This window comes from Capricornis sumatraensis, chromosome 17, assembly GCF_032405125.1.
Source record: "Capricornis sumatraensis isolate serow.1 chromosome 17, serow.2, whole genome shotgun sequence".
In the NCBI taxonomy this organism is placed as follows: Eukaryota; Metazoa; Chordata; class Mammalia; order Artiodactyla; family Bovidae; genus Capricornis; species Capricornis sumatraensis.
The window spans coordinates 15,501,263-15,527,914 of record NC_091085.1 but is presented as its reverse complement, the minus strand read 5'-3'; the positions used below and the strand labels follow the sequence as shown (position 1 = coordinate 15,527,914).

Genomic DNA, 26,652 nt, shown 5'->3' with positions numbered 1-26,652 from the left:
GAAAAGCCACAAACTCTTGATTTTATGGCAGATGCCATGAAACCTCTTCTAGTATAATATGCTTGTAAGAAAATAAAGTCAGATGCAAAAGGTAGATTTGAGGAAACTGGGGTTCCAGCTATTGTGATTCTTTTTTTTCTTTTAAACAAGGCAAAAGCACTTGTCCAAAGTTTTAAAAGTCTTCATTTAAAAGCCAGGAACTAAATGGCTTGGGTAGCATAAACCCACGGAGAAGGCAATGGCACCTCACTCCAGCACTCTTGCCTGGAAAATCCCATGGTCAGAGGAGCCTGGTAAGCTGCAGTCCATGGGGTCACTACTAGTCGGACACGACTGAGCAACTTCACTTTGACTTTTCACTTTCATGCATTGGAAAAGGAAATGGCAACCCACTCCAGTGTTCTTGCCTGGAGAATCCCAGGGACAGGGGATCCTGGTGGGCTGCCGTCCATGGGGTCACACAGAGTTGGACACGACTGAAGCGATTTAGTAGCAGCAGCAGCAGCAGCATAAACCTAAGGCCTGGGTAACTGTAGTTTGGGATCCTCATATTGTAAACACACAGTGTCACTGCTAAATTCTATCTAATCACACAACGATTTTATTTTGGAAACTGTCCAGGAACACCAATAATACGTTTATGGTCATTTTGGGCAGTTCATTGTTGGCTCAGCAAAGCAGTCATGCCCTCATCTCTTTTCCAGAAACAGTCCATCCTCTGTCACCTTCTTGCTGCTGCCCCTCCCACTCATGGAAACCATCATCTCCTTCCATCATCTCCTGTCAAAGAATGTGGTATTGTTAGAAACGAGTCTCTGGGTAGATATGGAATGGTTACCATTTTCACAATAAAAAGAAAAGAAAGCCAAAGTTCATCCAGAAGCTAACAATCTAACATTTAAACTGTGTTAATACTAGCTATCTTTTCATATTTACTGTCATATATGTGTGTGTGTGTGTGTGTGTGTGTGTGCATTCATTTTCTTGAGCTCTCCATATCATAGCATGTTAGGCCCCTCAGATGTCATTTCTTTTCTGGGGCGATTTCTAAAATGAATCATGTCTTTGTGGCTTTGGTCATACAGGAACTCAAAAGCCAGTTGTCAAACACTTCACTGCAGACCCATACAAGCAACCAGGGCTGAATTACCTGGCTGCCACCACACCCTGGCATGCTTTTCTTTTTGTCCACAGGATGCCTTGGGAGGACACTGCCACTTGAGACCAGCTTTGGAAGAAGTGGAAAATCATTCGATTGCTACAGCATGTAAATGACAAAGGTGTCATTCTCATTATTACCTAAGAGTGAGGTTGGGCACTTTCAATGTCACCTTTCTTCTGAAAGATCAAAGTTCTTCATGACAATAGAACAGTCTTCCAAAGGAGCAGGATGAGATGAGTTTAACGAGGCACTCTGAGACACAGAGAAAACTGACTTGCTCAAGGGAGTCAAGAATTAAGGAAAAGATTCAGAACCATTTCCACACAACCAGAGCACTTGGGAGACCATCAGTCCTCCAAGAAACTCGGACTTCTCCTAATGTCACTGAAAAAGAAGATGTAGCCCAGCACAGAAGTGGAAGGAGTTTGCAAGCCTTGGTTAGAGTCAGAAAGATCTCAAATCCTGGTTCTGTCATTACTATCCATGCCAGGAGCTGGAAAACTCTCTGAGCCTGAGTTTTCTTTTCTGTAGAACACAACTAACAATCTGCCTCTCTTGCGAGACTTTAGATAATGCATGGCTTAACACAGTGCCTAATAATTAGTGATGAAAGTGAAAGAGGAGAGGGAAAAGTTGGCTTAAAGCACAACATTCAGAAAACGAAGATCATGGCATCTGGTCCCATCACGTCACAGGAAACAGATGGGGGAACAATGGATACAGTGTCAGACTTCATTTTGGGGGGCTCCAAAATCACTGCAGATGGTGATTGCAGCCATGAAATTAAAAGACACTTACTCCTTGGAAGGAAAGTTAAGACCAACCTAGATAACATAGTAAAAAGCAGAGATGTTACTTTGTCAACAAAGGTCCGTCTAGTCAAGGCTATGGTTTTCCCAGTGGTCATGTATGGATGTGAGAGTTGGACTAGAAAGAAAGCTGAGTGCCAAAGAATCGATGCTTTTGAACTGTGGTGCTGGAGAAGACTCTTGAGAGTCCCTTAGACTGTAAGGAGATCTAACCAGTCCATCCTAAAGGAGACCAGTCCTGGGTGTTCATTGGAAGGACTGATGCTAAAGCTGAAACTCCAGTACTTTGGCCACCTCATGTGAAGAGTTGACTCACTGGAAAAGACCCTGATGCTGGGAGGGATGGGGGGCAGGAGGAGAAGGGGACGACAGAGGATGAGATGGCTAGATGGCATCACCAACTTGATGCACATGCGTTTGGGTGAACTCTGGGAGTTGGTGATGGACAAGGAAGCCTGGCGTACTGCGATTCATGGGGTCACAAAGAGTCGGACACAACTGAGTGACTGAACTGAACAATTAGTAGATGTTCCACATATATTCCTTAGCCCCTCTGTGCTATTTTCCATTAATCAGCTTCCAAGGAAACAACAGTGGAAGCATTTTAAGTTTCTCAAAATCAGTTTGTAGAGATATATAGAGATTGCCAAGCATTCACTGAGAAATTAAAAAGAAAAGGTCATTAAGGGGTCATTTATTAATAGAACTACAACCAAGTATCCAAATCTATTTTTAAATACTACTTAAAGGTCACAGCTTAGGGTTTAGTGTAGCTGGAAATCAAAAACTTCAGTAGAATCTGCCATCAACTCCATCACATTGGAAGCACTTGTGAGCACCTATTAAACATGATAACACTTTATGTGTATTCATGAATGTCTCTACCATGACTACATGGAACACTTTTCTGATCCATCCTAATTATAGTCAGAGTACTCACTGGACTTCTGGAATAGGTGGGAAAAAAAATGTCTCTAAAAAAAATGTTTTGACTCATTAAGTGAAATGGGATCAAAACCAGATGGATTTGGCAGTGGGCTCATTGCCCTGGTTCTCAGGCTGCTTCAGAGCAGTGCCAGCTCAAAGAGGGGATGATCAATGTCACACACTCCACACTTCAGGCACTAATAGATCTTTGGCTCCAGATTTCCCGGAGTTCGCAGGGAATGCCAGAACACACATGCTGTGAGAGAAGCGTTTTGGAAGCATCCATGCAGGCCAAAGAAATGAATAATTGCCTTGAGCACCAAATAGCTCAGGCAACAGCTGTTTCATATCGGACAGTGATTAGGATCAACCTCTTTCTTCTGCACAGTGACTACCACAAGTCACACACACACACACACGGTCATCTTAAGGTATAACATGGGCATCAGCATCTTATAACAGAAGTTATGTAAGTATCCACTCAATATTACATGGACTTTGAAGAACCAACAGGCTTGCTTAAACCTGGTTAGAAATTTACACATACACTTAACACTTACTCACATCCCCTTCACTGCACTAGTCAACAAATGTTTGTTGGATATCTTTCAGGCTCTAAATGAGCCTGTCATTCTGCTGCTTAGGCACTGGGAATACAAATGCAAATAAGATATATAGGCTCCTTGCCTTCTAAAGGCTTATTATCCAGCAGGGAATCCAGATCAATACACAGGTAAACTATCCAATGATATTTTTGGAGCTACAAACAGGAGGACCTAATGCTCCTCCAACATGGAACTAAAGACACTTCCACCTTATCCTGGGAGGCTTCACATCTCATGAGGCTACTGACCAAGCTACTCTTACAATGCCAGCTAAATCAGTACCTCTGCAGTAAGAGCTATGAAGATGGCATTTTTATTTTAAAAATTATTTGACCCTATGGAGCTACTATATAGCACAGAGCACTAAATTCAATATTTTGCAACAATTTATAAGTGAAAAGAATCTGAAAAAGGATATATATATATGTATATAAAAACATAACTGAATCACTGTATTATACATCTGCAACTAACACAACATTGTAAATCAACCACACTTCAATTTTTAAAAATATTTGATCTTAAATATAAATTATCTTGGTATGTTCTGGTACAAATCAACTGATTAGGTCAAGGTACATATAAGTGGCATCATCAGAGGAATGGAAAGAAGTTTATGAAGACACTGACTGGCCAAGGTTTGCTAATAGTAATGGCAGCTAGCAAAATAAGGAATATTGACTTGTTGATAATATGCTTATCTTGTACTGAACTTCTACTAAAAGAAAGAAAATTATGGAAGCTAAAACATATGTTCTTATAAATACAAGAATATTTTTGCTTAACATAACATGTCCTTCTTCTTCTGCCTGATCCCTGCCCTCACAAAAAGATGATTTATATGGTGTTGTTTGTCCCATGCAGCCCCATTCCCCCAAACCCCTCCTATTAGTAGACTTTGCTGTGAGGTTGGCTTAAACGGCCATAAGGGTACCTTATCACCATCTCTCTTGTCCTGACTGGCTTTGGGATCACCTAAACCAGTCTAGGGCCATCATGCCCTTCTTCTGGAAACCAGAGCATTAAGAAATGAGTTAAGTGTGTAGACAGAAGTCAAAAGTTCATGTCAACTTGGGATTGAGGCGCCCTTGTTTGTCTGTGTATAAGATGAGAAGAAACCCATGTGTGAGGAAAAGCAGAGGGAAGCATCCTATCCAGAGAGGCAGCTGAGAGATCTCAGTTCCTGGAGGATTTCAGTTCTCATGAGGACCTGCTATAGTTTATGCTCTTATTCTTTGCACTTAGCAAGACCTGAAACTTAACATAGGTTCCCTTTCCCAGCTCAAGTCTAGCCTGTGCACTGCATAAATGCATAAGGAGAGCTGTAGCAGATGATTTAAAATTGACTCGCAATGACCTACCTTCATTACCTTCCCTCCATTCTGATAGTCAGTTCTTCCTCTGAATTCATTCATAAATAATATCTATTGAGTATCTAACAGGCTGAAGTATGAGTTATTAAAAAAAAACTACTGTCAGTCCTTAAGGAGCCTTACGTGCTCATGTTCACACCTTAGTCTTCTTCATCACCAGCCACTGCTCCTTGAGTCCATTTGAAGCTGCCTACTCTCTAATTGTGTGTGCCCAGTCACTGAGGCACATCTGACTCTTTGAGACCACATGGACTGGAGCCTCACAGGCTCCTCTGTCCATGGGATTTTCCAGGCAAGAATACTGGAGTGGGTTGCCATTTCCTAATCCAGGGAATTTTACCAACCCAGGGGTCAGAACCTCCATCTCCTGAGTCTTCTGCCTTGCAGGCAGAGTCTTTACCACTTGAGCCCCTAGGAAAGCTCTAGATGGTCCAATGGTTAAGAATATGCCTTGCAACACAGGGGACATGGGTTTGATTCTTGGTCAGGGAATGAAGATCCCACGTTCTGTGAGGAAGCTAAGCCCATGTGCTGAAACTAAGACTTGATGCAGCTAAATAAATAAATATTTGGCTACCCGCAAAACAGGAGACATAGGATATACAGCTCAATCCCTGGGTCAGGAAGTTCACCTGGATGAGGAAATAGCAACTCACTCCAGTATTCTTACCTGGAGAATTCCATGGACAGAGGAGCAGTCCATGGGGTCACACAGAGTCAAACACGGCTGAGTAACTGGGCATGCACGCACTCTCTAATCACGTCCTTCTATTTATTCCCCATGACTAACAATTTTTGCCCTCTACCAGACCTGCAATTCATTGATATGACCACCTCTTCACTCTCCCTTGCTACCTTCATATCTTAAGTCAGCTTAAATTCCATAGTCGCACCTTATGATCACTCTGTCATAGACTCCCAACTCCATTGTCCCTTCCCCTCATTCTGTCATCTTCATTTGATAAAAACACCAAACCCTAGTTGAATCTAAGTTTACACCTATTCTGTAGCATTTATACCCAAAACACCTGATGTGATGGGAGAAACAAAAACACAATTGGTCTAATTTTCCATTCATTAACAAGAACCCAAGTGGACTTGAATGTCATCCAGTATTCACAGAACACTCTAATCCATTCACTCTCCCCCTCTACTTCATATATTCTGCTCTCTCTTCAAACTTTCAGGACTTTCCCCTGACCTTACCTAGGGCTGATATCCTTACTTTCAATTTCACTAGGAAAACAAAAGCAATCAAAAGATGCTGCCTTCCTGACAGCATCTGTGTCCATATACCGTGTGTGACCTCTCATTTCTGCAGGTAAAATCACCCACATTCCAATCCCTCTTCTTTCACAAACAGCTCCCACCCACTCTCTTTCTCAAGGACACTGCTCTAGCAACCCTTTCTTCTCTTTCCTTTATTAGCGATTTTTCTCCCTTCTCTTGATTGTTCTGCTCAGAAGTGTCATTCCTCCTATCTTAAAACAAAAGACCTACTCTGTCTTGATCTCACCTCCCCCAGCAGGCATCCAACTTCTGTGACCTCCTCTACAACTCCTTGAAGTAGTTCTTATGCTTGTTGTCTAATTTCTCTCCACCCGTTCTTTGTAACTGACCTCTCTTAAAACAGCAGCTTTGGAGGTCATTGCTAAGTTCAGTGTGAATTCTCAGTCCTCATCTTACTTGATCTATAAGCATAATTTGGCATGGTTGATCGATCACTCTCTCCTCCTAGAAACACCCTCTCACTCAGTTGCCAGAACACCTTGGTGTCCTGTTTTGGGTTTGTCTTTTTTCTTTCCTCACTTAATGTTCCTTCCTTAGGCATGGCTGCTAGTTTCCCCTCATGTCCCTGACGTCTAAATACTCCACAGCTTACTCCTTGGGCTCCTCTAACTCACTCCCATGGGTTTATCATCTAACCTCTGGACATTAACTACTATCTATAAATTGAAGTATCACAAAGTGACACCTGAGTCTAGTCCTCTGCCATGAACTCCAAACCTAAATGCCAACTTTTTATTCAATATCTCCACCCAGATGTTTAACAGACATCTCAGACAGTAAATGACTGAAACCTCATAAGAATCAAATCTCTTCCCCCATACACTTCCTCATCTTGGTAAATGGCAACTCCATCCTCTGTAACTTGGGGGAAAGGCATTTATGTTCGGGATTTAATTTGAAGGTAGAAACTTCAATAGAATTTGCTGATAGATTGGTCATTTTTGACTCTTCTTTTTCTCTCCAATAACATGCAATAAGCAACTCATCAGTAAATCCTTTAGAAGATTCTATTTTCAATATAAACCTAAACCCTAAATGTTTGCCATCACCCATGTCACCACCTCACTATTTCTATTTTGCAAAAACATCCTCCAACTGTTCTGCTTCTAGCTTTGCCTCTCCATCAGTGATAGAGTCATATCTTAGGCACTGAAACATAATTAATACTTGTGGGAACATACTAAAGAAAGTATCTATAAAAGCATAAATACAAAATGAGGTATGACAGTCAATATTAGAATTAAAGAAGTGGGATTTTTGTGGTTATCAACACAAATGACAAATTCTAAAAAACTGGCAAATAACCACAACATTATAAAATCCAGAAAAATAAGAGTAACTTTGTTAAATAATGATCATATACACTATACAGTTTTTTCTACTTTCTGACTTTATAGTTTTTGGTTACTTCTTCATGCAACAAAAATTTCTTATCTTCCATAAAAAGAACAGAAAGATAATTCAGTCTTTCTTCTATCATGGTTGATCAATTTTTCAAAAAATACTCATAGCTGGGATGCATAAAATATGTAACTTCATTTCCTTTATCCTGTAGACTCGGGGGAAACATCAAGGGATTTTAGGGGGAAAAGAGTGTAGGATTCATATTTTACAAAAAAGAAAAAAATCATTCTGGCATTACTTTGTTTAAAGATCAAGGTAGGTTTAGACCAAAGGCAGGGGGAAAAGTTAGGGCAACACATTAATAATGTAGGGTCAAAATGACAAAAGAGTTTCTATTACTATAAATGGACTACAGTCTTCAGATTCTTTAGCTGATGGGGATACCAATGAAAAAAACTCCATAAAAAGAGAAGTAATTTAAGTTAGCTTCCAATGATTTCTTTTATGTAAACATGTATCCATCTCAGAAAAGTATGTCTCAGAAAGACAACTAAGATTCTAATAAGAAATTCAGCCTCAACTGTTCAAAGTTATTAACTTTACTCGATTTACTAGTTAAGATGTGATGATCAGATTTGTGACTGAAAGATGTTAAAGTAATAGAAATGTTAGTGATTGGGTTTGACTAACTTCTACAAAGTAGGACAGAAATAATTATGGGTCCCTACAATGTATAATGGAGAAGGCAACAGCACCCCACTCCAGTACTTTTGCCTGGAAAATCCCATGGATGGAGGAGCCTGGTAGGCTGCAGTCTGTGAGGTCGCTAGAGTCAGACACAGTTGAGCGACCTCACTTCTACTTTTCACTTTCATGCACTGGAGAAGGAAATGGCAACCCACTCCAGTGTTCTTGCCTGGAGAATCCCAGGGACAGGGAAGCCTGGTGGGCTTCCATCTATGGGGTCGCACAGAGTCAGAAACGACTGAAGCGACTTAGCAGCACCAGCAGCAGCACAATGTATAATACATTGAGAGGAAGAAAATGTTCCATAGCTTACACTTTTTTTTAACATCCCAGAGTGCCCAGCACTGCTAGGAGGAAATTACACGCCATTCAGTAAAAGATTTTATTACCTTAATACCCAGCTCATGACCATTCCTCTTCCAAACCCTTCAAAAGGTAGGTAGACCCCAGATTCTAGGAAAATCTTACAAGTAGCATTGGAGAAGGAAATGGCAACCCACTCCAGTGTTTTTGCCTGGAGAATCCCAGGGATGGGGGAGTCTGGTGGGCTGCCATCTATGGGGTCGCACAGAGTTGGACACGACTGAAGTGACGCAGCAGCAGCAGCAACACAGTGGCCTCTGATGATAGGAATCTGTTTCACAGAGCACAGAGAGATTTACTCTTTCTCTTCATTCGAAGTACAAAAAACAGGAGGGAACACCTAGAAGGAACAGTTCAAAGCTTTGGCTGGTGAGAGTAGAAAGCTTGTAACACTTCAGCCCCTTCCTCACTCTGATTAGTAGGGTCAGGCTGGGCTCAGTCCTTCTGGAGTCTTTCCAGCCTGCCAGCATGGAGTCAGCAAGTATACTCTCCTATGTGCAACCAGGCTGAGTTAGAGGACATGGCCTACTCTGTGTAGAGGAAAGGAGGGGCAGGTGGCTGCTGGCAGATCTGCCTGGGACTGAGAAGGTAAGTTTAATTCTAGGAGAGCATTAACAAGCTACAGGGCTGCTTATCCAGAGCGAGGTTCTCTCAACAGCTTTCTTTGTAAGAAAATAAACATCTGAATCTCCATTTCCCCAATTCTTGCTTCCTAGGTGGCGCTAGTGGTAAAGAACCTGCCTGCCACTGCAGGAGACATAAGAGACATGGGTTCGACCCTGGGTTGGAAAGATCCCTTGGAGGAGGTCATAGCAACCGACCTGGAGAATCCCATGGACAGAGGAACCTGGCAGGCTACAGTCCATAGGGTTGCAAAGTTTCGGACACTTAGCACACACACACAGAGATGCATCTCTCCATTCAGTAGGTTCTAAACTCAGAAGAGAAAACACAATGTAAATTATAACCCTGGTTTTCATTCCCAATGACAGAAGAAAAAAAGAAAGAAAATAAAAACCTACAATGTCTATATATTTTGAAAGAGAAAAGGGGTAATTCACTGCTACTAACCTGAAAGTTCCATGAGAGTAGGACCCATGACACACAGTATCTATTTCAAGCAGAAGCTTAATAGAGACTCCTCATTTATGAATGAGGAAATGAAAGTTGAAACAATCAGCTCATTGATCACACTTAGGTACTCATAAAAAGAGGGGGAAATGTAAGAAATATCTAGAGCTGAAACCTAGTTTTGGAAGTACACTATATTAGTTATCTATTCCCATCATAACACATTACCCCAAACATGGTGACTTTAAATGACAGAAATGTATTCTCTCTCAGGTTTGCAGGCCAGAAGTCCAAAATCAAGGTGTCAGCTCTGCTGCACACCTTCAGAGACTCAACAGGCAAATCTATTCCATGACTCTTCCTGCTTCTGGAGCCTGCCCACAATCCTTGGCTGCTGGACATAATATTCTAATCCTGTCTCCGTGGTTATTTATCTCCTCTCCTGTGTCTATAATTTCCATCTGGCTTTCTCTCATCAAGATACTTGTGATGGCATTTAGAGCCACTGGAATAATCTAGATAGTCTCTTTAACTCAAGATCTTTAACCTAATCACATCTGCAAAGATCTTTTTCCCAAATAAGGTAACACTTACAGCCTTTGTTATTAAGCTCTGATATTTTGGGGCAGTTATTATTCAGCCTACTACATACACTTTAAGTGTAATTTTTCCTATAAGGACTAGATAAGGAAGGTGTTTCCAAGAGACTGTCACTGAAAACCAACAGGTAACCAAAGAAATGAAAGAAACAATAAAGAAATAAAAGAAACAAATGAGTGAGAAGGCTGAGATTTTTTTTTTACTTTATTTTTTATTGAAGGATAATTGCTTTGCAGAATTTTGCTGTTTTCTGTCAAACTTCAAAATGAATTAACCATAGGTATATATATATACCCCCTCCCTTTTGAACCTCCCTCCCATCTCCCTCCCCATCCCACCCTCAAGGTTGACACAGAGTCCTTGTTTGAGTTTCCTGAGCCATATAGCAAATCCCCATTGGCTATCTATGTAAGTTTCATGTTACTCTTTCCATACATCTCACCCTCTCCTCCCCTCTTTCTATGTCCATAAGTCTATTCTCCATGTCTGTTCTCCATTGTTGCCCTGTAAATAAATTCTTCAGTACCATTTTTCTAGATTCTGTGTGTATGTGTATATATATGTATGTATGTGTATATATATATATATATATATATATATATATATGTTAGAATACAATATTTATCTTTCTCTTTCTGACTCACTTCACTCTGTATAATAGGTTCTAGGTTTATCCATCTCATTAGAACTGACTCAAATGTGTTCCTCTTTATGGCTGAGTAATTGTCCATTGTATATATGTACCACAACTTCTTTATCCATTCATCTATTGATGGGCATCTAGGTGCTTTCATGTTCTAGCTATTGTAAATAGAGCGGCAATGAACAATGGGATACATGTATCTCTTTCAATTTTGGTTTCCTCAGGGTATATGCCTAGGAGTGGGATGCCAGGTCAAATGGTGGCTTTATTCCTAGTTTTTTAAGAAATCTTCATACCATCTTTCATAGTAGCTGTATTAATTTACATTCCCACCAACAGTGCAAGAGTGTCCCCTTTTCTCCACACCCTCTCCAGTATTTATTCTTTATAGACCTTTTGATGATGGCCATTCTGACCAGTGTGAGGTGATATCTCATTGTAATTTTTGTTTGCATTTCTCTAATAATGAGTGAAGTTGAGCATCTTTTCACGTGTTTGCTAGCCATCTGTATGTCTTCCTTGGAGAAGTATCTGTTTTGGTCTTTTTCCCACTTTTTGATCAGGGTGTTTGTTTTTCTGGTATTGAGTTGTATGAGATGCTTTTATATTTTGGAAATTAATCCTTTGTCACTTGCTTCATTTGTTATTATTTTCTCCCATTCTGAGGGTTGTCTTTTCACTTTGCTTACAGTTTCCTTTGCTGCGCAGAAGCTTTTTAGTCAGGTCCCACTTGTTTACTTTTGTTTTTATTTCCATTACTCTAGGAGGTGGATCATAGGGGATCTTGTTTTGATTTATGTCATCGTGTGTTCTGCCTATATTTTCCTCTAAGATTTTTATAGTTTCTGGTCTTATATCTAGGTGTTTAATCCATTTTGACTTTGTCTTTGTGTATGGTGTTAGGAAGTGTTCTAATTTCATTCTTTTTACATGTAGCTGTCCAATTTTCCCAGCACCACTTATCAAAGAGGCTGTCTTTGTCCCATTGTATATTCTTCACTCCATGGTCAAAAATAAAGTACCCACAGGTGCATGGGTTTATTTCTGGGCTTTCTGTCTTGTTCCATTAGTCTATATTTCCGTCTTTCTGCCAGTGCCATACTGTCTTGATAACTGTAGCTTTGTAGTATAATCTGAAGTCAGCAAGATTGATTCCTCCAGCTCCATTCTTCTTTCTCAAGACTGCTTAGGCTATTCGGGGTCTTTAGTGTTTACATATGAATTGCGAAATTTTTTGTTCTACTTCTGTGAAAAATTCCATTGGTAATTTGATAGGGATCACATTGAATCTGTAGATTGCATTTGGTAGTATGGTCATTTTCACAATATTGATTCTTCCTTCCCAGGAAAATGGAATCTCTCTCCATCTGCTTATATCATCTTTGATTTCTTTCATTAGTGTCTTATAATTTTCTGTGTACAGATCTTTTATCCCCTTAGATAAGTTTATTCCCAGATATTTAATTATTTTTGTTGCAGTGGTGAATGGGATTGATTCCTTAATTTCTTTCTTATTTTTCATTGTTAGTATATAGAAATACAAGTGATTTCTGTGTATTGATTTTGTATTCTACAACTTTTATAAATTCACTGATTAGCTTTAGTAATTTTCTGATACTATCTTTGGGGTTTTCTATGCACAGTATCATGTCATCTGCAAATAGTGAGAGCTTTATTTCTTCTTTTCCAATCTGGATTTCTTTTATTTCTTTTTCTTCTCTGATTGCTGTAGCTAGGACTTTCAGAACTATGTTGAATAACAGTGAGGAAAGTGGGTGCCCTTGTCTTGTTCCTGATCTTAGGGGGAATGCTTTCAGTTTTTTGCCATTGAAAATAATATTTGCTGTAGGCTACTATATTGGTACCTTCGAAGCCCATTTTTTGAAAAGTTTTAATCATAAATGAGTGCTGAATTTTGTCAAAGGCTTTTTCTGCATCTATTGAGATTATCAAATGGTTTTTATCTTTCAGTTTGTTAATATGGTGTATCACATTGATTGATTTGCCTGTATTGAAGAATCCTTGCATCCCTGGAATAAACCAAAATTGATCATGGTGTATGAGTTTTTTGAAGTGTCTCTGAATTCTGTTTACCAAAATTTTGTTGAGGATTTTTGAATCTATGTTCATCAATGATACTGGCCTTTATTTTCTTTTTTGTGCTGTCTTTGTCTGGTTTTCATATCAGAGTGATGGTGGCCTCATAGAATGTGTTTGGAAGTGTTTTTTTGTCTGAAATTTTTTGAAAGAGTTGTAGAAGGATAGTCATTAGCTCTTCTCTAAACGCTTGATAGAATTCTCCTGTGAAGCCATCTGTTACAGGGCTTTTGTTTTTTGTGAGATTTTTGATCACAGCTTCAATTTCAGTGCTTGTAATTGGGTTGTTCATGATTTCTATTTCTTCCTGGTTCAGTCTTGGAAGATTGAACTTTTCTAAGAATCTGTGCATTTCTTTTATTGCCATATAGTTAGTTGTTCATAATAGTCTCTTATAATCCTTTGCATTTCTGCATTGTCTGCTGTAACCTCTCCTTTTTCATTTCTAATTTTGTTGATCTGATTCTTCTCTCTTTCTTTCTTGTTGAGTCTGGCTAAAGGTTTGTCAATTTTGTTTATCTTCTCAAAGAACCAGCTTTTAGTTTTATTTATCTTTATTATTGTTTCTTTCATTTCTTTTTCATTTATTTCTCCTCGGATCTTCATGATTTCTTTTCTTCTACTAATTTTGGGGGGTTTTTTTGTTCTTCTTTTTAAAGTTGTGTTAGTTGTAAAGTTATGTTGTCTATTCAGTGTTTTTCTTGTTTCTTGAGGTACGATTGTGTAGCTATAAACTTCCCTCTTAGAACTGCTTTTGCTGCATCCCATAGGTTTTGAGTTGTTATGTTTTCATTGTCATGTTTCTAGAAATTTTTTGATTTCCCTTTTGCTTTCTTTAGTAACCTGCTGGTTATTTAGAAACATGTTGTTTAACCTCCATGTGTTTATGTTTCTTACATTTTTTTTTCTTGTGATTGATATCTACTCTCATAGCATTGTGGTCAGAGAAGAAGTTTGATATGCGTTCAATTTTCTTAAAATTACTGAAATTTGATTTGTGACCCAAGATGTGGTCTATCCTGGAGAATGTTCCATGTGCACTTGAGAAGAAGGTGAATCCTTCTGCATTTGGATGGAATGTCCTGAAGATATCAATGAGATCCATCTCATCTAATGCATCATTTAAGACTTGTGTTTCCTTATTAATTTTCTGTTTTGATGACCTGTCCATTGGTGTGAGTGGGGTGTTAAAGTCTCCTGCTATTATATTTCTGTCAATTTCTCCTTTTATGTCTGTTAGTATTTGTCTAATGTATTGAGGTGCTACTGTGTTGGGTGCATAGATATCTACAATTGTCATGTCTTCCTCTGTATTGATCCCTTGATCATTATGTAGTGTCCTTCCTTATCTCTTGTAATATTCTTTATTTTAAGGTCTATTTTTTCTGATATGAGGATTGCTATTCCACTTTTCTTTTGCTTCCCATTTGCATCAAATATATTTTTCCATCTTCTCACTTTCAGTGTATATGTGTCTTTATGTCTGAAGTGGGTTTCTTGTAGACAGTATATATATATGGGTCTTGTTTTAATATCCATTCAGCCAGTCTGTATCCTTTGGTTGGAGCATTTAATCTGTTTACATTTAAAGTAATTATTGATATATATGTTCCTATTGCCATTTTCTTAATTGTTTTGGCTTAATTTTGTGAATCTTTTTTCTTCTCTTGTATTTCTTGACTGTATAAGTCCCTTTAACATTTGTTGTAAACCTGGTTTGGTGGTACTGAATTCTCTTGATTTTTGTTTGTCTGAAAAGCTTTTTATTTCTCCATCAATTTTGAAAGAGATCCTTGCCAGGTACAGTAATCTTGGTTGTAGATTTTTCCCTTTCACAGTGGTTTAAATATATCCTGCCATTCCCTTCTGGTCTGCAGTTTCTGCTGAAAGATCAGCTGTTAAACATATGGGGTTTCCCTTGTATGTTATGTGTTGCTTTTCCCTTGCTGCTTTTAATATTCTTTTTGTTTTTAGTCTTTGTTAGTTAAATTAACATGTGTCTTGGCATATTTCTTCTCAGGTTTATCCTGTATGGGACTCTTTGAGCCTCTTGGACTTGATTGAATACTTCCTTTTCCATGTTGGGGAAATTTTCAGCTATAATCTCTTCAAAAATTTCCTCACACCCTTTCTTTACCTCTTCCTTTCTGGGACCCCTATAATTCAAGTGTTGGTGCATATGATATTGTCCCAGAAGTCTCGGAGACTGTCCTCAGTACTCTTCATTCTTTTTACTTTATTCTGCTTTTCAGAAGTTATTTCCACCATTTTATCTTCCAGCTCAGTGATTCATCCTTCTGCTTCAGATATTCTGCTATTGATTCCTTCTAGAGTAATTTTAATCTCAGTAATTGTGTTGTTTGTCTCTGTATGTTTATTCTTTAATTATTCTAGGTCTTTGTTAACTGATTCTGGCATTTTATCCATTTTGTTTTCAAGGTTTTTGATCATCTTTACTATCATTATTCTGAATTATTTTTCAGGTAGTTTGCCTGTTTCCTCTTCATTTATTTGGACTTCTGTGTTTCTAGTTTGCTCCTCCATTTGTGTAGTATTTCTCTGCCTTTTCATTATTTTTTTTTAACTTATTGTGTTTGAGGTCTCCTTTTCCCAGGCTTTAAGGAAAGTTGGATTCTTTCCTTGAAGAAGGTTGAATTCTTTCTTCCTTTTGGTTTCTGCCCTCCTAAGGTTGGTCCAGTGGTTTGTGTGAGCTTCTTAGTGGGTGAGATTTGCTGAGTTTTTGTTTGTTTGTTTGTTTTTCCTCAGATAGACAAGGCTGCATGAGGTGGTAATCCTGTCTGCTGATGATTGGATTTGTATTTTTGTTTTGTTTGTTGTTTAGATGACACATCCTGCACAAGGTTCTACTAGTGGTTGAGTGATGCTGGGTCTTGTATTCAAGTGGTTTCCTTTGTGTGAATTCTCACTATCTGGTACTCCCTAGAGTTAATACTCTGGTAGTCTAGGGTCTTGGAGTTAGTAGTGAAGTTGCTCAGTCGTGTCCAACTCTTAGCGACCCCACGGACTACAGCCTACCAGGCTCCTCCGTCCATGGGATTTTCCAAGCAAGAGTACTGGAGTGGGGTGCCATTGCCTTCTCCAGGGGATCTTCCCAACCCGGGAATCAAACCCAAGTCTCCCGCATTGCAAGCAGATGCTTTACCGTCTGAGCCACCAGGGAAGCCCTGGAGTCAGTACTCTGACTCCAAAGGCTCAGAGCTTAATCTCTAGTCAAGAGTGAAGATCCCACAAGTGGTTGTTATGGCATTGAGATTAAAATAAATATCTAAAAACGAGAAACCAAAAATGAATGCCAGACAAATGGCAGTTACAAAATCAGGCAAATAATAATTAAAATAATGGAATATACACATATACGTATACACCCATGAGCAAAGTCAAAACAGTCCAACAAAAACAAAGTACAGTAGATCGACCTGGTGAACAAAGGAAATCAAAAATTATATATACCAGTTAAGAACAAAACTAACTAAAGCACAAACTGGAAAACAAAACTAAAGCAAGGTGCCAAGTGGGGAATAGAGCAATGAAAACAAAACTAACAGATATGTTGAGAGGAATGGAAAGAAAGAATGGATTTATAAAGTTAAATAGAGGTAGATGAAGAACATTTATGTACATTAAAGATTAACTGCAAGGGGGAAAGAAGGCAAACAAAAGAATAAATGTAGAAAAATATAATAGGTTTAAAAAATTAAAATTATAAAAAAGAGAAAAGAAAAAATGGAAGAAGAAAGAAAAAAGGAAAACTCCACAAAACTGTCAAAGCCTAACTTAGAGGCAGAGGTTTATAACAACAATAAAAATTGTGACTGAATATACACATATACATGTACATCCAAAAGCAAAATCTAACCTCTAACAGTCCAAAAAAATAAAGTACAATAGACTGACCCAGAAAACAAAGGAAACCTTAAATTATATCTACCAGAAAAAAAGAAATAAATGTAGGAAAATAATACTAGGTTTAAAAACTTAAAAAAGAGAAAATTTTTAAAAAGGAAAACTCCACCAAAAAGCAAAAGCCCAACATAGAGGCAGAGGTTTATAACAATAATAAGAAATGTGACTGAGAGAAAAAGAAAAAAGCTCAAAACCTTAGCTGGATTTCTTAGTGCCAATAAAATCGACAACTACAACGGAGGGGGAAAAAGGAAATCAAAAAAAGGAAAAAAAAATCCAAAAGAATCTACAGAACAAGTCAAAAGATAAGAATAAGAAATGTTTTTCTTGAGTCACTGCTGTCAGAATCCTTTCCCTCCCTGGGAGTCAGTCTGCCTCACCTCCCTAGGATGCCCTCCAACACTGTGCTGATCTCTGGACCTGCTGTGGAGGCAGCTCAGATTCTAATCTGGTCCTACTCCTGTGTGTTCTTGCCTCCCATGCCCACAGCTAGCAGAGCTAGTGTGTTTTCTTTTGTGGGAGCTCTCAGTGGCCTTCCATAGACACAGAGTCTGCCTAGTTGATCATGCGGATTTAATCTTCAGTTTAATTGTACAGCTGGTGGGAAGGTTTTGGGTCTTCTTCCTTAGCAACACTGCCCCTGGATTTCAATTATGGTTTTATTTCCACCTCTACTTGTGGGTTTTCCACTGGGGTTTGCTCCTGAGGCTGCACTGGAGGACTTGGGTTTGCCCCTGTGAAGGCCAGTTGTGGAGGTGGTGCACCTGCTTGGGTTGCAGTGGTTCTGGCAGCACCAGGTACTCCAGGAGCTTGGCAGCTGGAGCAGCAGGAAAAACAGTGCTCTAGAAGAGTATGGCAACCAGTATTGGCCAATACACTCCAGTATGCTGCTGCTGCTAAGTCGCTTCAGTCATGTCTGACTCTGTACGACCCCATGGATGGCAGCCCATCCCTGGGATTCTCCAGGCAAGAGCACTGGAGTGGCTTGCCATTTCCTTCTCCAATGCATGAAAGTGAAAATTGAAAGTGAAGTCGCTCAGTCATGTCCAACGCTTAGCGACCCCATGGACTGCAGCCCACCAGGCCCTCCGTCCATGGGATTTTCCAGGCAAGAGTATTGGAGTGGGGTGCCATTGCCTGCCTGGAAAACCCCCCTCCCTGACAGAGAAGCTTGTCAGGCCACAGTCTACAGGGTCGCAAAGGGTCAGACACGACTGAAGCGACCCTGCACTCATAGACACAAGACGTTTTTTTGCCTGTGGCAGCTCTGCCCCAGTGAGAGTTGAGCGTGAAGGTGGCACAGCTGCTTGGCTTGCAGGGACCCTGACGGTGCCAAGTGTGCAGGGACATGGACTGCCTCCGCTACAGGAGTTATGGCCCTATCAGAGTCTTTTTTTGAGCCTCTTGTACCTGGTGATCAGAAGGTCCCTTTGGCCAGTCTTTCTCTGTAGCTCTGCCTGGTCAGGCACTTAGAGGACTCACTCGCCTGGGGTCCTTCTCTGTTGCTTGGCACATCAGGCACATAGAGGGGCCTTCCTGGCTGAGGTCTTACTCTGTAGATCAGTGCATCAGTCACTGAAAGGAGCACCCTGGGTGGGTCTTACTCTGTAGATCAATGCATCAGTCGCTGAAAGGAGCATCCTGGGTGCAGTCCTGCTCTATAGTTCAGTGCATCAGGCATTTGATGGACCAGCCTCTCTATTGTTCAGCTGCCCATGCTCGTGTGTGGGGAGAGAGAGGCTATGGTGATGGCTCCACCCCCTAGTGTGGCTCAGCAGTATCGCCTTGCTTCCATGGCTGCCTGGCTTTCCTCCACTGGTATTTCCCACCATCATCTTCTCCCTGACATCTCCTTAATCTGTCTCTCCACAGTCAGCAGCAGCCCTCTCCCTGTGATTGCTCCACAATTCCTAAACTCCAGCTCCCAGCTGCTGTGCCTTCCAGGGGACCCTCGTCCTTGTCGAGGGTATGTATGGGTGCAGCAAGGACTGTCTGATTCTCATTCCATGTGGGCTGCCACAGATCAGCTGTTTCACTCTCAGCCTTAAATGTTTCTCCTCTGACTCAGACAATTGCCCTGATGTGGGGATCAGAGCCCTCCTTCAGTTCCCCTACCTGCCAAGGGCAGGTCCAGTCTTATTAACACTCCTGTTTTTCCCCCTAGTTCCTTTGTCCTATGAAGTTTTGCGTGGTTCTATATATTCTTTTCTACTGATCAGGTACTCCTGTCCTCTCTGCATGCACTTCTGTGTCTGAAGGTGTATTACTGATGTATCTGTGAACAGAGATGTACTCCACATCTACCTACTCTTTCACCATCTTTACTTTTTGAAAGCTGAGATTTTAATCTAGGTCATTGAATGTCAGGAGCCACGTTAGGCATTACTGACAAAATGGAGGCACGGCCCCAGCCCCCTCTCCTCATTCCACAGGCACGGACCTGGGATGAAGGAGTTAGGCCTTGTAATTCTGACTTGTTTTTTCCTCTCCTCAGCTGAGTTGACTGAAAAGAAATATTAAGGTGCTTACTGTTCTTGAGAGGAGCATGAGAAGGCACAAAGCCTTCTGCAGCTGTGCTCAGAGAATAATTCATAAAGTTAATCATTGTCATTTGTTCAAGGACTTTAACAAAAGAGTGTTCCAGGATGAGCATGTAGGCCACAGCTTGAGGCCATGGGAGGGATTGCTATCTGAAGCCTATTTGTGAGGAGAATGTTTATGGCAAACAAGTTTACTGAATTTAGGGCTTAGAAATAATTAAAATACTTAGAAGTTAAAGATTTAAGGAATGTTGTAAAGTTAGCATATTTTACTATAGCTTATAGAAGTTAGGAATTTTTAGAGACACTATAGCTAGAAGCCTTTTTAAGAGATAGTGAGCTCAGGATGTTAGGGGCAAACAGGATTTAGGAAGATAAGTAGTAAACTGAGGAATGTAGCATGAGTTACAATGTAATCACAAGTTAAGTATAGGACACATTAGAGGAAGTAGATAATAGATGATAAGGCTGATTCCCAGAGAATCACTGAAGCAGGAACTCTGTTTGAAGAGCAACAATGATTTACGGACATAATAAATCTGGGTGAGGAGGAACTGAAAATGTCAAACCTCTGACCTAATGCTTTTGTAAAAGTATAAAAGAAAATCTTAAACTTGAAATAAATAGGCAGTCCAAGAAAACTGAGAGGCTGCCTCATCACCGACATCGTTCATCTCTTCAGGTTGAAATCCTGGCTGCTGGAGCTGGACTCTGGCAATTGAACTCCTATGTCCCATGGAGTCACTAAACTATGCTGCTTTGTCAAAAAGGAAGAAATCACAAATTTATACAAACTGAAAAATCCAGGTGACATTTGTTTTCAGCAAAACTTGAATAAGAGGTTCAAACAGTGTCATCAGGATTTGATTTCTCTGCATTATTCAGGTCATTCTTCCATACTGACTTTATTCTAGAACTCCTTGCTGTGTTCTTAAGTACCTCAAGCTCTTATCAACCATGCTGATTTAAATCCAATCACTCCACCTCTCCCTGTGACCAGGAGAATCAGTTCTTCTCACTGGCTGTGCCGGAATCACATGCCAGCTCTGGAGTTAGAGGGCGGAGGCACAGCCTTCCCCACTCTGCACAGACTTGTAATGGGAGGGGTATTTCTCCAAAGTCAAATCAGAGTTCTGCTACACGAGGTCAGTTTAAAGGATGTCAAGAGGCCCAAAATGACAAAGGTCTACTGAAGGAGGATGTCACTACAAATAGGAAACCATTTCTAGGACGCCATAAACCACTCTCACTGTACTTCCTCAGAGAAGCTGGTATTATTTACTTGTACACAAAACTTAATGTACAATGACCTAGGGAGGACCCCAGGTATGCTAAGTCACTTCAGTTGTGTCCAACTCTTTGCAAACCATGGACTATAGCCCACCAGGCTCCTCTGTCCATGAGATTCTCCAGGCAAGAATACTAGAGTGGGGTGCCATTTCCTTCTCCAGGGGATCTCCCTGACCCAGGGATTGTCTCTTATGTCTCTTGTATTGGCAGGCAGGTTCCCTACCACTAGTGCCACCTGGGAAGCTTAGCCCACTGGAAAATAGGTCACTAGCCTCTGAACTCTTCTCTGCCTGTGTTCCTCGTCAAATGCAAAACATGGAACAAATGTACTTAATCAGAAAATTTCTGAAAGTCACTACTCTAGCCTAAGATTTCTGTTCTCCCTCAGTTGTCCTCTGAACTAGTAAGAAAATTAGTAGGAGAAAGATGTTTAGAAGAATGCATTTCTACTGTCTCTAAATCCTTTATAATGTTTTAATAATTCTCATAGTAAGATGCTATTAATTTATTAAAAGTTATGAACTGTGGCTATTTCAATGTGGTAAACCATGTTACTCCAGAGGCATGGAGTCTTCTGTCTTACTTTAGGTCTCCATCCTGCACCTTTCCATTTCAGAGCTCACCAGGTCAATCCAAAGAGAAAAAACATAAGTTAGAATGGACTGTGATCAAGACATTGGCTGCACAATTATATAATTATATTCATTTGCTAATTTTAAGAATTCTGTTGAACTTCTATCTTCAATAGCATAGACAAGCAAAAGAAAATTCCTGACAAGAAATGGAAGAAGCATAGATATCTGAGGCAGGAAGAAACTAAGAGAAGCAAAGAAATATTTACAGAATGCTCTGTGTGATGCTCTCTAAAGATATTATCTGAATTTATTCCCTCATTTAGAAATTACTGAGTCTGTTTTTATACAGGGAGGAAGACTAGTATATTTCAAGTTTCAAAGCTTCCAAAATCAAATTATTTTGTAATACCAAATTCAATTTAATTTTCCACTTCATTAAAAAAATCTCTAGTTTCCACGTTTCTTATAAATTGTTATGGAACCTGGTCTTCATTTCCTCCAAATAATTTTGTGGGAACAAGTAAAAAAAACAGTTTTAATATTATTTGTTAATATCCTATATATACTTAAAATCATAAAAATACAAAATAAAAGATTTTATAAACATTGTTGATCAAAATACTGTTTGGTAATTTGTCACCACTATGGGCAAACAAATATGACACTAAGTCACTTTCCTTTATGGTTTTCTCCAGTACTTTCTAGCCATAGTTATTTTAAAGCACTATTAAAATTTACTATGCCTTCATCACACAGAGTCAGACACAACTGAAGCGACTTAGCAGCAGCAGCAGCAGCAGCATTTTATATTAAAAGAAATAGATTTGTGATCTGAAGACCAAAGAACAAACACGCACGCACACACACACATCTATTCCTTTCCAAGTTGGCTAAGGAACAACCCAATATTCCCTAAATATACTTGCTTGACATGAATATCATGAAATCTTACTGAGATTAACTGAAATCTGTTTTCAAGTTTAAATGACTCAAATTAGACCTCAGTATTTTTTGTTCCCAAGGGAATGCGTAAGCAGATGAATATAATGTGATATATGGTAACTATATTTATATTACAAAAACTGACTTTTACATGTGACTTTTAATTATCAAGACCCATAAATTGCTTAGGGCTTCCCTGGTGGCTCAGATGGTAAAGCGTCTGCCTGCAATGCGGGAGACCCGGGTTCGATCCCTGGGTCGGGATGATCCCCTGGAGAAGGCAGTGGCAATCCACTCCAGCACTCTTGCCTGGAAAATCCCATGGACGGAGGAGCCTGATAGGCTACAGTCCCTGGGGTCACAAAGAGTCAGACACGACTGAGCGACTTCACTCACTCATAAATGCTGGCAGTATGACAACAGAAACTGGTTAAGCAGTACTATGGAGTATCTATGTGCTCAGAAAGAAAATCATTTCATATTTTTTATTTTGCTCTATTAAGAAAAATACAGGCATGAAGTACATGCAAGCACAGGGAACATATTTACTAAAGATATGTGATATTATAATTGCTGCAGTGTATTTTTAAAGCTCATATCCTTGGATCAAATTCAAGGAATGTGTGGCCTGTCCTCACATAAGATGTTCACTTATCGAAGGTAACACAACCGAAGTTTTCAGTGCAGCATGAGTGAAAGGCACATAGATGCCATACACAGGACTCACTTTTCTTTCCAATCTCTCAAACTTTAATCAAGTTCTAGAATTAATGCGACTGATATCTTCAATCATGCATCCATTCACATCGAAGTGAATATTGGGAATGTGTTTAAAAAATAGATCCGAGTTACAGACTTAATATACATTTTTGAGATAAGAACCTGGAGAAATAGATTGCAATTTTAATTCAAATATAAACTCTGAGATTAGCACTTCACAGCTGTATGGTGGGACACATGCAGACTTTCCTAGTAAAAATGTCTCTGATTTCACCATAGCCTATAATAGGAAGTCAGGAGGACCAGAGTCCTCCTTCACTTCTTTCTCACACTCTCCATCCCCCCAAACCTTGACCTTGTGATGACAACCAGTCCATCCTAAAAGAAATCAACCTTGAATATTCATTGGAAAGACTGATGCTAAAGCTGAAGCTCCAACACTCTGGCCACCTGATACGAAGAGCTGACTCATTGGAAAAGATGCTGATGCTGTGAAAGATTGAGGGCAGGAGGAGAAGGGGGCAGCAGAGGATGAGATGGTTGGGTGGCATCACCGACTCAACTCTGGTAGATAGTGAAGGACAGGGAAGCCTGGCATGCTGCCGTTCATGGGGTCACAAAGAACTGGACACGACTGAACAACTGAACAGTAACTAAAAAGGGCAATCCCCCAAAGAGACAGACCATCATAAGGAAGGCTTACTCACCTTCTCTGAGAGATCCCTGAGAACTATTCTTCCTTTGCTTCTCCTGTCTAAGCCTTCCTCCTCTCTGACTGAACCGTGAGTAACATATTTCACACTCTCCTGACCTCCCTCCTAGCTGTTCATTTCCTCTTCTTTGCTGGGTACTCCTCTTCCTGATCTCCAAATACTAGAAACTGCCAGGACTTAGTCCTTGGATTTTTTTTCTCCACCTACATTTACTTCTTAGATGATGTCTCTAAGTCTATGATTATAAATAAATCTACACCACTATTGTCCAGTGCAGGAGCCACTCATCATCTGTAGCTACTGAGCACCTAAAATGTGGTTAATGCAATTTCTATAATACACACTGGATTTGGGAGACTTGGGGTAAAAAAATACAAGCCAATATCTCCTTAATAATTTTGTTAACTATTAAATCATCATATTTTGATATATTAGGTTAAATAAATCTATTATTGAAATTAGTTTTACCTGCTTCTTTTTTACTTTTTAATGTGGCCACTAGGAAATTTTCAATTACAACTTTTGTAGCTCTTATTACATTTCTATTGGACATAGATCTCCACGTTAATGACTCCAATCTTTCTTGGAAAGTGAAAGTGAAGTCTCTCAGTAGTGTCCGACTCTTTGTGACCCCGTGAACTGTAGCCCACCAGGCTCCTCTGTCCATGGGATTCTCCAGACAAAAATACTGGAGTGGGTTTCCATTTCCTTCTCCAGGGGATCTTCCCGACCCAGGGATGGAACCCAGGTCTCCCGCATTGCAGGCAGATGCTTTAACCTCTGAGCTACCAGGGAATCTTTCTTATGCACCCACAATTACATAACAGATTATCTATTAGACAGTAGTCTAGAGGACAGCAGTCTAGTCTACTGGGCATTTTCATTTATACACGTGTACACTAACCACCTCAACATAGTGTGCCTAAATCTCAACTCTGGGTTTCTGCCTGTTCCAAAACTACATCTCTCTCTCCCCTATCTCAGAAAATGGCGATTCTTATCTTTCAGTTCATCAGGCCTAAAGCCTGAGAATCACCTTTCCTTTATTTTTCTTTCCCTCACACTCCACCCCTCCCTAATCTTTTGACAAGTACTGACAACCTGCCACCAAAACATTTTTAAGAGATCATTTTAAGGACGTGAGTGCAGGGATTAGGAATGAAAAGTGGGGGTGCGGGGGAAGAAAAAAAAGGAGAACTAATGTAAGAATCCTTTTCTGAGTTGACAACCACAACAAGAATCTGGGTGCTTAATTATTTGGGACCTTCTGAGAAGCTTTACAGAACATAACTGAGACCCTTCTGCCCTGGCAAAGAAAGGAGGAAGTGTTTATCCACCAGCCCTCACCCTCCCTTCCCAGCTCCTCCTGTGTGAGGTTAGCCCATTCTTGTAGGTGTCTCAAGCCAGGGAGGTGCTGGGGAAGGAACCTCACCACAGCAGGGGCGGACACAGGAAGTGAGCCCAGAGGAGCTCAAACTGTATGAACAGGGTTTGCCAGAAATGCTCCAGAGAGCAAACGGTGTGTATCTCGCCCTAACTCCCATGATCCATGGTGTCACATCAGTGGCTTGAAACTGGCTACGTGAGAGTACTTACACGGGGAAATGGGCAAAAGTTGCACATGGAGCTTCCTCCCTCCTCCCCACACCAGTTGCTGAACATTTCCGAGTGCGGCACTGACAAGGTTCTGCTTTTCTGACAGCTGCGGCTGACCTCTCTTCAGCTCCTCATCGGAACTGCAGCCACACCTATTCTTTCTGCACTTTTTGAACGCACTTCTGTGCTTCCCTCACTTGGGCCATTGCATATAGACCCAGAACTCCAAGCAGGAATTACTCCTTGTCTGAGAAGTTCTTTCCCATTTCTCATACCTTAGTTCAAATGACATTTCCTCTAGGATGCCTTTGTTGATCCCCAGACCTGGTCCAATTCACGTGTTGTATACTCTGAATCCAAATACAGCTGACAATTTAATTAATATCTGTTTTTCTGGACTACAAGTTCCGTGAGGGAACAAGTCATGATCATTTTTTTCTCACTCATCAACCTTTGTATATCTACTCCATGTCTGAACAAAAGCTTTCTGATCAACAGATACTAAAAGCACTTTGATCACTCTCCCATGAATGAAACTGCAATTGTTTTAAGAATGTTGAAAAAGAGTCCTTATGCTTGAAAATGGGGGGTGTAGTGTTGAGAGCCAAACACCAGAGAGACATTTTTTATGGATGTGCGGCACTTCCAGCTATAATCCATTGAGCCAAATCTCAATCAGATAGCTCCTCCTAACTACAAGGGAAATGAGTGTATTAAAACCAAGTGCTCAGGAAAAAAAGGATATAATAAGCATCTAGCCAGTCTCCACATAGTCTGCCCTTTTGCACATCAAATATCCATTCATTCTTATGCCCTGACAGGACACAAAGGAGACAACCCAAAGTTCCACCAAAGCACTGCATCCAGCTCTGAGCCCAGGATCTCCAGCTGTTTGTAATCTTCTCCATCAGGCCCAGATGTGGCTCCTTCTGGTCTAGTAACAATGTGTACCAAATTCATAAATTATTTCCACCTTTCCCCAGAAGCACACAACAACCAGCAGTGGAGCAATCATTAGGCCAAAGAAAGTTATAGAATCCTGCTGGGGAGGCACTGAGAAGTCCCCTGAGTAGACAAGGATTCTGTTCTGACAGGCACTCCCTTGTTCATTTCCTTAGTGCCCCCTGGATCCACTCTGAGAAGTTTTTCTTTGTACCTGGGCTACATATTGCTGTTATTCTCCTTGGAGACTGTATAGGTTTTGTGATACACTTCCAGATAAAGCGAGGCTATTTTACTCTTGAATATTCAATTAAATCAAGGTTCATGGTTTCTTCAGCAATGAAATTCTCTAAAATATTTGGTAGATATTTTAACCTAT

The 26,652-nt window shown here is 40.2% G+C and overlaps 1 protein-coding gene across 1 annotated transcript in view; it reads right to left on the bottom strand.

The window, feature by feature from the left end:
* Positions 1-17,606: 17,606 nt before the first annotated feature.
* The window catches only part of LOC138094048 (IQ domain-containing protein M-like), a 28,719-nt gene continuing 19,673 nt past the window's right edge, over positions 17,607-26,652 (bottom strand). Inside the window, exon 4 of the mRNA XM_068990215.1 lies at positions 17,607-17,797. Within this exon, the coding sequence (XP_068846316.1) occupies positions 17,607-17,797 (191 nt within the window). The remainder of the gene's footprint in view (positions 17,798-26,652) is intronic.